Consider the following 12,307-nt stretch of genomic DNA (forward strand, 5'->3'; position numbering starts at 1 on the left):
AAGCCCAGCTGGTTGTGCCCAGCTGGTTATCTAGAAGAAAACCTTAGTTTAAGGGTTAGCGTTAATTTTCTGTTGCAAATTCAGTTTTTTGACAGCGTTCAGATTTTTGTTCGTTTATTTTGCAAGCTACATTCGACGTTGATTGCTTTTATATCTTTCTTTCAATTTTGGCTTAAAAACTTTGATTTTGACTTGTTTGGCTTGGTTGTTTGCTTTTTTTTGTTACATATCCACGTTTTTCGATTGGAAGTTAGTTTACGATCAAACCAACTTGATTTACATTTTCCGTTATTTGAGGCTTTGATACTGAATTGGAACACCGATTAAGATAAATCAAAGTAAATAGTCGTAATAAGTATAAACAATTTTATTTCACATCTTACTAAGGCATTCTACTTTGCTTGACTATTTTATAATAAAGAAATAGGAAACATGTACTATGTTTCTATCAAGGTTTAGTATAAGCCTACCAGCGATCTATCATGAATGCCGTTCTCTAATTGGCCGCTTCTTTACATTTTTGAGGTGTCTGTGAAGAGGAATTTAGATAAAGTTTTGACTGACTAGTAGATTTATACTAAAACAATTAGATTATTCGCTCTCTATTTCTATGCGTGATAGAAATCTTGAGCTCATAATCTAATAAAATAAAAACACGATTTTAAACGAATCAGTGCACATATTTTCTTTAGGCTATGATTTTGTAATGAATATTAAAAGTGATTAAAAGCATTTTTTTTTCTTTTAGGCTATTGTTAGTGCACTGGCCATTAATTGCCCAGACAATCCACAGGCATTTATTCTTGATAAATTAAATCTCATTATTAGACATCAGGAGGTGTTGGATGACTTAAGATGGTAAGTCTCAAGCAGTAGGTAATGTCACGCCAAAGACTGACATCCTCCATTTGTGTACAAATTTCAAGGATCACCAAATTAGCTGAGTTTGTAAAAGTGCTGCAAACAGTTTTCGAGAACCACACTGAGCGATGTAGACAATAACTGTTAAGTATTATCTTGAGCACAGTACAAACAAGGGGAAAGTTACAAAACTAAGAGCAAAGTAAACAAAATTAAATCACTACAAAACTACAGTCTATGTTCTCGTTAACCCTCATCACGCAAAAAACTGTTTCACTGTCTGAAGTGGTAGAAGGAGTGTGGTAATATGAACCATACAGACTGACATCAACTATCAATTCTACCTCTCAGAGCTAGGGGGAAGTGCAAAAACAGCTATTGACCATTCCAGATTTGCTTACATGTACTTAGACCCCGTTTCCAGGGTACAAAGAAAACAGAGTTTTCCACCTGCCTTTCTGACAAGCCCTTATTGTCATGCACTAGCCAGAAAACCATTCTCACTGGTCCAAAAAAATCATTTCTAACAGTACTTCAGTCTGTAATTTGAATTTCTTCAAAGAGTTTCCCATTTAAGAAATTTCACTTGCCCACCAGGCAAGTGATGGACGGATTCTACTTGCGCCAGGCTACTGGACAGTGTTTTATTTGCACACTGCAGTCTAATAAATTTATGTGATTTACTACTGCCACAGTCATATAGCATTACATAACATGCTGTTAATTTCTTTTTGAAATAAAATTGCAGGGATACTTTCATCGACGAAAAATATCGTCCTAAGAACAGAGTGGTTAGAGCTTCAGTTTTGGAGTTTCTATGGTCATATGAAGATGAAAACTCGCAGGTAGACAATGTTCTTATTGACTTAACATGAATTATAGGCATCATAAACAATGGCATCGGTCTGGCAAGTGCCTTGCCTAAGATCTTTAAATTTAGAGATCTTTCAGGAAACCAAAACAAATTTTATATATGTATGATGCAGCTATTACAAAGGTCACTGCAAAGATCTGCATTGGGAGCCTTCAGGATCCTGGAGAATTTGATGAGGATTTCGGGAGGAGCTTAAAAAAATAACCTATTGCGGAATTAATCTTGCTAGATCCAGCATCATTTCACAAATATAATGAATCTTTCCAAGAATTCCACAAGAATTTTTCTGAATCTGATCTTTCAGAATAATTATATGATAGTGTAATGATCAGCTGAATTTTCAACTTTATTCATCAGCCAACTCCCGAGATGTACCAAAAGGCCTACAATTTGTACAATGGTAAACTGAAGGCATCATGTTTCAGGTAAAAAAAAAAAAACAGCATAGCTTCTTTGTTCCTCTCCTTTTTTATTTATCGATTTATTGATTTATTGATTTATATATTTTTTATTTTTTTTTTTTTATTTATGTATTTTTGGGGGGGGAGGTGGGGTTGGGTGGTAGGGGCGCTTATAAGAAGTAGAACTTAATTAATAATTAAATACACCGTCCCCAAGTCTTTGATTTCTTGAGAAATTTCAGAAATGCTTGAATGCAGGTTCTTGCTTTTTAAAGTACAGTTGTATGTACCCATCTATTGTACAAAGAGATACATTGGAGTCTATGTTCAATGGAAATGTGTCAGAATCCTTTCAAAACCCTTTAGTGGTTCTCTTTGCTAAATTGCTTGCTTGTTTTAGACAACTTCATTATTTTTTAATTAATCATTGAAAGCAATGTTGTTAATATTATTTTGTAGTGCTTGGATGCGGTACCATAAGCATATGAAACGTAAGAAGGCTTTGCTAGCTAAAAAGCAAGAGGATGCTCGAATGTGGCATCGGCAACGAGTTCAGAGAGTTCATCTTGAGTTGTGGATTGTATCTTTTCACCAAATGTTACTATTAAGACAAATTGTTAGATAAAATGTTTTTCTCTAGCTTTGGTCCATCAGGGAGCACATGTACTGTATATAATTGCATTAAATTAGATAGATACATGGATCATCTACTATAGCATCCACTGTTTTTTCCTTTACTTAAGTGGTATTGAATTTCAGGAATGGGTTTCCGAAAGAAAGGAGAGACAGAATGGTTGGTATCTTTCTCTTTCATTCATCAGCAGTTTGAAAATGTTGTGATTTAGTTTTGTGGAAAATCACAAAATCTGATTGTAAAAGCAACTTATAAGTCATGTCTGCGGCCTAGAAGGTGACACACCAAAATTGTTAAGCAGAAGTCAAGGGGTACGCAACAACAACAGCATGGCTGTCGTTAAGTTTTTAGTCTCCTGTAGCCTTGTTCTACACACCCATAGCGAACTTGTTACTTAGTGAGCAAATTTTGTCAACAACAGGCAGTTTCATCCATAGCATCAAGGGAAAATCAACCATACTGAGCTGTATCGATGCTACACAAACAGCAGTAGCCAGATGCATCCTTACTGACCCAAGTGTGAATGTAGCCTGCGAAAACAGCCGTCCTTCTTTGCTCCCGGCCCAAGTGGCCACTACCCCTGCGAAATGAATTCCCAGTAGTCTGGGAATTCCTAGGAATTCCTAGGAATTCCTAGGAATTCCTAGGAATTCCAAGTTATTCCAAGACATGCAAATTATGCTTTATCCAAGACCTTGGAATTTCTGGGAATATTTGGGAATAGTGGAAGTATGACTGGGAATTATTGGGAATTCCTAGGAATTCCAAGTTATTCCAAGCCATGCAAATTATGCTTAATCCAAGACCTTGGAATTTCTGGGAATATTTGGGAATAGTGAAAAGTATGACTGGGAATTATTGGGAATTCCTAGGAACTCCTATTACTTCCCAGACTGTTTTAAAAAATGTATTTGGAATATCTAGGAGTTTTTGGGAATAGCTAAATCACATGAAATATTCCTGGAAATTTCTATAAATTTCCCAAAATGTCAAAATTAAAGATGAACTCGGTGCATGAATCAGTTTCTGTGAATTAGTAAAAATCAACACGATCATTTCTCTGTAGTGAGTTCCATACCTTTTTATTGTTGTCAAGCTCCAAGATAATTATTTCCAGACAAAAAATGTACATTAATTCCAGTTTAAGTCTGACAACTCAACATAAAACTATAGCACTGATAATATTGCTTTTTAGATCCAGCATGATTTGTTAGTGTATATGTGCCTGTATGGACCCGTAAATCAAACACCCAGAGTTTAACTGATAGAAAAATAGATGCTCTTAGATTTGATAAATAGATTAAGCAAAAAATTCTGTCATCATAAATGAATATATATTATTTACAATTTCAATAAAACCAAAAGTATATATATGCACGTATATATTTAATATAATTGTAGATTCACACACATACCCATCACAGCCCACTGTTGAACAATTTTTGACTTGATCCTGTATGACTTTAGGAAAAAGAGGAAGACATCTCTCACAGATGTCATAAATGAAAAGCTCACAGTTTCCACACACTTGCTGTACATTTGTAAAACTGTACTGTGACATTCTCTGGACAAATTACTGGTAGTTTCATTAAAACAAGGATATCTTTAGCAGCCTCTCATTGTCATACAATGTCTTGAAATTAAGGCCAGAATAGCCATACAGGCATATTCTTTGGCAGAAAATGTTTTTTTCTTGGGAACCATTAGTTTCACTTTCATCAGGGGAGTCCAGTGAATGGTCATCAGTGTCAGAGTTCTCAATTTCTTCAGAGGAGTCGGAACTGAAACTTCAACATCATTATCTGAATCACTGTCTGTGGACAAATCTGAGTTGTTGTGTATTACATCAACTGGTATTTTTGTAGTCTTTTCAGGTATTGGCAACTCAATTTTATCAAATGCTTCTGTGAAACTTCAATTCTTGCATAAAGGTTCACTCCATAATCCATCAAAGTCATCCACAACATTTTTGCCAACAGCCATCTCACTCAGGTGAGCCGAAAACTGTGAGGTGTTCTGTTCATGGTGTTGGAAATGATATCCAAGAAAAAGGGATGCAAGAGAGGGAGATGACGTCAACTGGCCTGTGAAGACTGCTTTAAGCGATTTATGTGGTCGAATCTTGTAGATTTTGGTATGGGTATAGTGGAATCATCAATATGTTTCTTGTATTTCCTTGTCCTCGCGGTCACTTTAATTCATGACACAACAAAATCAAAAGAATCAAAAAGATTATGAGTTAGTGGGAAACAAATAAATAACTGACATAAATAAATGACAATGCAAATAAAAAAAACCTACATCTTGATGTATTGAAAAGACTATAGATCTCATATCATGCTAATCCTTATAAATAATTCAAAGGAAAAAATGACAAGCATCGCAAATTTATACTTGCTGCATTGTGCTGACTGGGTGTTGAAATAGATTTGGTGGACTAATACAACAAGCTTAAGCTCATTTCGCAGAATTTATCTCGTTTCCTCAGGTCGATCTGAAACCTTTTAGGTGAATTTCAGCTTTTGGGGTTTTTAAAGAGCACACAATGCATTGCTTAGTTTGATTTATAATTTACAATTATAGGTTATCATAACAGAAAATCCCTATAAAATTGGATTCCTTACCTTTGCAGTGAACTTGATTCAAGTGCCTCATGATCCTTTATCTTGACAACCGTCGGGAACAGATCAACCAGTTAAAGTACGTTCCATTTTCCTCCTTGATTTATTCGTAAAAAGTTTGTGTAGTTTTTTCCTTTTGAAGCAAGACCCATCTTTCAAAAGACCACCAAAACAGCGTGGAAAGGGAAACAGACTTGCCATCGAAAGCGACTGGTCTGGCAACCTCGTTGCCAGTCTCTCTCTCCTTCTTCTCCCGTTTCCATTCTCTCCTCAACTGATCAACTGAACCAATCACAGCACGCGAATTTTCACGTGACTATCCTTGTGACTGAACGTGACAAAGATCGCGTTATTAATTCTCTTTTGGCGCCCATCTTTGAATTCAGCGTTAACGGCTGATCGCTCGTGCGTTTTATTAGATTTCACTTCCAAAATTATATCAAAATGGTTTTTGCTGCGGTCCTGTGACCAGAAGAAAACAGCGTGAGTGTCATTAACGAGAAACAAGTTATTCTTGGCGAAGATTTGGAGTTAAAAGAAAGTCTTACTGTGGATGTTTCAACGGGGAAGAATTCAAAGGACAGATTAGCCGTATACAAAATTATTTGGTGAGTAATCGAATTCAAGTAACCTTATATTATACAAAGTAAATTCTTGTATTTAGACAAAAGCTTTTGAATGAACTTTATCATCACGAATCATACACAAGTGGATCACTCAGTCATGGCATGAAATGAATTCTGGCTAAAGCAAAGTTGAAACAATTTAGGTTGCCCAGTGTGCATGCCTAAACAATTTGATTTGCGAGTAACAAGTTTCTCTCGCCTCACTTGTTCAAACGAAATAAATATAGCAGTTCTCTCTGATCCCAGTCAAAGTTCTTGATAAAAACTCCAACGAGGCAGCCAGTGTGCATGAGTTTGATATGTCTCCTGTGTGTTTCAGCCTGACTGTATGGCAGTCCATGTTGATCTTCAATTTTTGTCCATCCGTATATTCTTTTGTGTTTACTCTATTATTTAAATGTTCCTTAAATGTTTTAAGTGTCTTTTTTAGTATTTCTAATGTCTAAATTTGGCTAAAAACCGTGATATACACAGTGTATCCTCCAATTCAAGAGTTGTTGATACACTTATAGAGGAAGGAAAACCTTGATTTAATCTACTGTAAGCTCAAGATTTATGTAACATATTTATCAATAGTATACAAGCACCTTCCATTATCAAGTCTTCTCTTTTAACATTTCAACCAGCTTACAGTCAGGTCTTAATTAGCTGCGTGTATTAAACTGTGAGCACATAAATATTTGGATCTCAGTCTTACAGTACCTCATATATATCGCAATGTACTGTATTTTTTAAATTTTGTTTTAGGTGTCATGCAACAAAGATGAAGATGAAGAGGCCAGCTGTTGACAGCGTAATTAGAGGGCAACAAAAGAAGCTGCGGAAACAAAAGAAATAACTGAACAGCAGCTAAGTTTGCCCAAACTCAGCCTTTTTTAATTTTAAGGATTGTTTCAGTTTTGTTCTTATAATTGATTCCTTACATTCATGAAAATCCAGATTTGTTCCACATAATAACAATAATTTAAGCTAAAATCTTGTGTATGGAAAATTGTTGGATTTGTAAACCAAAAAAGTAAGTAAATTATCTGAAAAAGTTCTCTTTTTATCAAACATGTAAAAGTTTGACCTTCATAGCTGTTTTCAGTTTTACTTTTAATTCTTGGTGTAATAAAAAAGAAACAGGATAATATTATTCTAATGACTTATGTTTAAATTCATGAAAGCCAATGTAATAAACCATTGATTTAAAGCCTGTTTGATGTGATATCAGTGACTTTATTTGTTATTTTAATGCTGGGCATTAATCATCAAAATTTTGTCTGGCCTACAAACGATACAAAATTCCCAGTTTTTCTCAGATTTTCCAAAAAATTCCAACCTATTCTCAAAAAATCCTACAAATTCCAAGTTATTCCCAGAAATTCCTAGGAATTTTTGAGAATTTTAAGGAATTTTCAAGGTGAGTATATTTCAGTTGGAATTCCTAGGAATTCCTAGGAATTCCAAGTCAGCTCTATGTAAACTTGGAATTCCTAGGAATTCCTAGGAATTCCGAGTCCGAATTACCGTGAAAATTCACACCTTAGATTCCTAGGAATTCCTAGGAATTTTTTCCTAGGAATTCTTAGGAAATTCCTAGGAATTCCTAGGAATTCTTAAAGTTATCTCACAAGGGTAGGGCCAGGAGCAAAGAAGGACGGCTGTTTTCGCAGGCCAGTGTGAGTGGGAACAAGGTTAAGCTTACACATCTGCTGACATTTTGCAATTCATTCCCAACCCCGATCCTTATGATATGTCACAGTTAATTTCCGTTACTAAAAGTAATATAGAACTAATTTCATTTTTTATCGTGTGGTATAAAAGAATGAAAAAGTGATGAAGCTTAATTAGTAAATTTGTAAGTTACATACAGTATATTTGTTTTGAAATCTGCAGTGATTTCATCACGGATCCGGAGAGTGCTGGCAATCTCCTTATTACGTGTGGTGTTTGATGCTTGGCATAGCGTGGCCGTGGATGCGAGAAAGACAAAGGAATATTTTGAGGTCAGTAATAAGTACACCAGACACAGTGACGCTCATCTCCGGATCGAGCGGTCCAGGTTCGAACCCTGGCCAGGGACATTGCATCGTGTTCTCGGGCAAGACACTTTACTCTCACAGTGCCTCTCTCTACCCATGTGTACAAATAGGTAGCGGCAAACTTAATGCTTGGGGTACATGTAACCCTACGATGGACTAGCATCCCATCGAGGAGGGAGTAGAAATACGCCTATTTACTTCATGCTGCAGAAACCTGGATAAGCTCCGGACTGATGGGCAGCTTGGCTTGTATGCAGACTTTACCTTACCTAATCATGTGCAATATTAACTGCTGCTCAATAGCTTATTATTAAACTTACACATGCAATTGTTGGTATCAATGTTAAAAATTATAGATACGAGTTGTTGTTAAATACAGGAAACTATTCTTGTCTAATGATCATGAGTCAACCTACAGCGTAAAGGTTAAATGTGACCACATTGAATTTTAGTCTCCAATGTCTAACTACTTGGAATTTTCAATCAACATGTCCAGCGGATTGAAAGAGGAGAGATCCTTGACTCTGTTTATGAAGGGTTCTTCCGGGTCAGGGCAGATGGCAGAGATGAAATCTCCTCGCTTCCAAGACATGTTGCTTTAAGAGTAAGTAGTTGTTTGCACTCTACCTTCTGGAAATTCTAGTAAAGCTTCATGCTTGCCTCTAAAAAGTTTGGCTTTTTATTTGAACAAATTTGTCAAATGAGGATATATTAAATGTAGATTTGTGATGATATTGATCAGTGACATTGTGCCAATTTCTATAACAATTTAGATTTTCAGTTATGTGAGCGTGGGTGACTTGGGTCGTTGTGCTCGTGTCTGCCGAAGCTGGAAAGTCTTAATTCAGGCCAACATTCTGTGGAGTAAGGTAAAATAATTCAAATATTGTTTTATCCAAAAAATTTAGTATATAATATTATTGTGTTTCTTAAGTTATCTGTTATGTTAAATAGACATTTTTAAGAAAGCTTTCAATGATTATTTTGCATTTTGCAATGTGTTACTATTATTTTTGCATGCTTTTTGCATTTCTACTGACTATTTTTCACTGCTGAGAATTAATATTGTTGCTGAAAATGTGATTGTATTGCTGACATGATCACTAAGAAAACAACAGGCATGGAGGTACTCTACTAGGCAGATCAGAATTTGTTCATTTTTGCAGACAGTTCAGACTGATTTGCAAGTATCATGATAAAGATACGGCTTGAATTCTATCTCAATGAACATCTTTTTTTCTCACTAGATTGATTTTTCCATAGTAAAACACAGGTAAGTTAAACGAAATTTTTTTATCATTCGACTCACCCTTAAACTATTTGTGCCTCGGGAAATTTGGTGGCTTCTTGGCATAAATGAATTTTGTTGCAATATTTTGCAAAAAAGGTAGTTGACTTTATATGCTTTATCAAGTAGTGTTATACATATGCTTGACCATTGTTGGAAATTCACAATAAAACGTCAATCAATTCTTCTTTTCTTATTCTATTATTAGAGGCTTATCTGTAGTAAGAGCAAACATTTTTAAAATTTACGTCTAAATATGAGCAAAACTGCAGCAAGAAGATCTTGAATGTTGGCTATTTATTCTATTCATAAAATTTCTTGGAAATGTTATAACTATTTTGGGACAAGAAAATTTGCTGCCGCCTCCCATACAAATCTCAGTCCTTTTAGGTAACTTCATTTCTTTTATTTCCTAACTTTGTTGAACTTCTTCTCTTAGTGCAACAAATAAAGTCGCTGCAAATTTAATCCACAAATGTCGTCCATTTCTGGGACACTTAAACCTGCGAGGCTGCTACAACCTGTCATGTGAAAGCCTCAAGCTTACAGGTATGTGCCTTGTAAATAATTTATTGCTCCATATGTTCTTGGCAACTTTACTTGTGTAGCAGTTTCCTTTGAAACTGTTTTGCAGTCATCACACAGTACTTCCTCACACACCCCCCCCCCCCCCACCCCCCAACCCTTTAATGGCTGCTTAAATCAGAACTGCAATCCTTTGCGCTATTTAGCTAATCACAGCTTGGCTCATATTTTTCTGAGTGAGTCACGCAAAGATGTCTTGTTTCATCATTGTCTCATTTGAGCTGAATGGGGAGAGGAGCATGTGCATGTATGGTATACTTTTTATCTGGTATATTTGAAAATTAAATGTAATTTTATTGTTGCTTGTTTTGTTAAAATAAAATTGAAAAGAAAAAATTATGAAGTATCAGCTTGTATCTTTGATGTTTTTTTTTGCAACAAGGACCTCATGTTATATAATAATTGCTTACTTCCTTTTCAGCGCAATGCAGAAATTTGCAAGACTTGAACTTATCTGAATGTTCAGGAGTCACTGTGAGTACACTTGCTAAATGTATGTTTAAATGGCAATAAGTATTACTGTATTTTGATTTTTGTCAAACAAGATGACAAATAGTATTTTGCTAAGGTAGGAAAGCACCAGAAAGTTAGAGGCTTCAATACCAGCCCCTGCTCAGGAAAATGATCATGAACCCACAGGATGTCGCAGGAGAGTGGTGAAAATGAAATTTTTTCCACAGTCACTAAGAGTTTTTGCTCATCCTTGTTTGGCACTGGCTCAACAGCCAGGAAAATGATTAAGGATGACTTAGTGGGATATAAATGACTGTCTTGGAGAGCTGCACTGGATAGTTCTTCTCTGTTGTTAGTATCATCTTACATGTACACATGCTTATCTCCAATGAACGCACAGGGTGATAGGGTGAATAAAAAGCAGAATTGCTCCTTTTACCTCACTTTTAAGTCAAACCACTGATAACTGCAGTAACAGCTATTTGTAAAAGTAGTTTAAATGTCCCTTTTGCTGGACTTCTGACCAATGAAAATTAAGAAAAGCAAGATCAAGATGTGTTTTGATTTAATTTATTTTTTCACTTAGGATGAAGTAATTAAAAGCATTGCCATAGGATGCACATCTTTGCTGTACTTAAACTTGGCAGGCACTCCAATTTCTGATGCTTCTCTCAGATATCTTGGAAGGTGCGTTTTTCTAAATGTGTAAATTCTGATTTATAAAGTAACTCAACTCTTCTGGAGTCTGTTTTCTCATTTACTTCATATACTACGCTCATCCAGTCAGAAGTAAAACCAACACCAATCGCAACTCCCTCCCACACGTTTTCCTGCGCTTCATGTCGGCTACACGTGTTTACTGTAAGTTGATTGGTTCACCGGATTGTCCGTGTCCTTCATGATTGGGTAAAGCTTTGGTATTGGTTTTACGAAATTCAGTACAAACCGCTCCGAGTTAGAGAAATATTAATGTGTGTTCCTGTGGAATTGGTTAGGTACTGCACTAACATGCTCTATCTGAGCTTGGCTTACTGTACAAAGTTCACCAACAAGGGTCTTAGTTACATGGCGAACGGAAAAGGCTGCCACAAGATAGTACACCTCGACTTGTCAGGATGTGAGCAGGTACGTGAGAAATTTTCCCAAAGTATTTGACTTGGGATTATAATAAATTATTTAGAGACAGATTAGTCTTGTTGGAATATTATTATTATAATATTTCTAATTGTGTTATGCAAAGGAAAAATCCTAGTTTAGTTATGTTCAGAGTTTTTTTTCTTTAGGCTCTAGTTGCAGTTCTACGATGGTTGTAAAAAATCGTTTCAAGTCTCATTTAGTTGCATGCTTATTTCTATCACCTGTGAGAAACGTCTGAGATTCAAGTGAAGATTGAGTGTCGTGAAACCAAAACCAAAGTTATCACTCTTGCCAAGCTCCCTGGTCAGTCGCAAAAGACAGCCAATTCTGTGAAAGTAAAACGATAAGCAGATACATGTGGCTGAGAAACATGTGCAAGGGAGTCAAGATTGGTTTTGGGAATAACTTCTGACTAGATGAAAAAATTGCGCGAGATTTTTAAACCAATGTCTAAGCATAGGAAATTAAAACCAAAGCAAACGCGTGTTCATTTCCTTACTCAAGTGAAAATCGTTCAGTTAACGAAGAATGATTTCTGTTTGACTTAGGCTGGCATGTTTGAATTGTTTTCAGATTACACAAGAGGGATTCAAGTTTATCTCTATGGGTTGCTCCAGTTTAACAACAATTATCCTGAATGAACTGCCTGGGCTGAGAGACGATTGTGTTCAGGTATTTACGAGACCATTAAGATTCATTGTTGAATGCCCGGGTTCTTGCCGGTGATTTTCTTCACTTTTTCTCCAAGTACCTTGAAGTTCCGGGGATAACGACCCTACATACCTAAGATTTAGCAGCCATGT

The 12,307-nt window shown here is 35.9% G+C and overlaps 1 protein-coding gene and 2 long non-coding RNA genes across 3 annotated transcripts in view; 2 read left to right on the forward strand and 1 right to left on the reverse strand.

The window, feature by feature from the left end:
* The window catches only part of LOC110039618 (F-box and leucine-rich repeat protein 13-like), a 39,176-nt gene that overhangs the window by 230 nt on the left and 26,639 nt on the right, over positions 1-12,307 (forward strand). The window contains exons 2-15 of the mRNA XM_089280955.1: positions 749-858; positions 1,610-1,706; positions 2,093-2,160; positions 2,596-2,716; positions 2,896-2,929; positions 7,896-8,005; positions 8,538-8,645; positions 8,815-8,910; positions 9,289-9,314; positions 9,769-9,878; positions 10,336-10,388; positions 10,954-11,054; positions 11,363-11,492; positions 12,078-12,176. Coding sequence (XP_089137081.1) covers positions 749-858; positions 1,610-1,706; positions 2,093-2,160; positions 2,596-2,716; positions 2,896-2,929; positions 7,896-8,005; positions 8,538-8,645; positions 8,815-8,910; positions 9,289-9,314; positions 9,769-9,878; positions 10,336-10,388; positions 10,954-11,054; positions 11,363-11,492; positions 12,078-12,176 — 1,263 coding nt within the window. The remainder of the gene's footprint in view (positions 1-748; positions 859-1,609; positions 1,707-2,092; positions 2,161-2,595; positions 2,717-2,895; positions 2,930-7,895; positions 8,006-8,537; positions 8,646-8,814; positions 8,911-9,288; positions 9,315-9,768; positions 9,879-10,335; positions 10,389-10,953; positions 11,055-11,362; positions 11,493-12,077; positions 12,177-12,307) is intronic.
* Positions 3,826-5,534, reverse strand: LOC149096605 (uncharacterized). Its single transcript, XR_016204504.1, has 2 exons — positions 5,395-5,534; positions 3,826-4,961 (listed from the first exon to the last, which is right to left on the reverse strand). It is a non-coding gene; the product is annotated as an uncharacterized LOC149096605 (long non-coding RNA).
* Positions 5,863-7,212, forward strand: LOC149096606 (uncharacterized). The gene is made up of 2 exons (XR_016204503.1): positions 5,863-5,999; positions 6,765-7,212. It is a non-coding gene; the product is annotated as an uncharacterized LOC149096606 (long non-coding RNA).

This window comes from Orbicella faveolata, unplaced genomic scaffold, assembly GCF_042242905.1.
Source record: "Orbicella faveolata isolate gen_17 unplaced genomic scaffold, um_ofav_v1 contig_48, whole genome shotgun sequence".
Lineage (NCBI taxonomy): Eukaryota > Metazoa > Cnidaria > Anthozoa > Scleractinia > Merulinidae > Orbicella > Orbicella faveolata.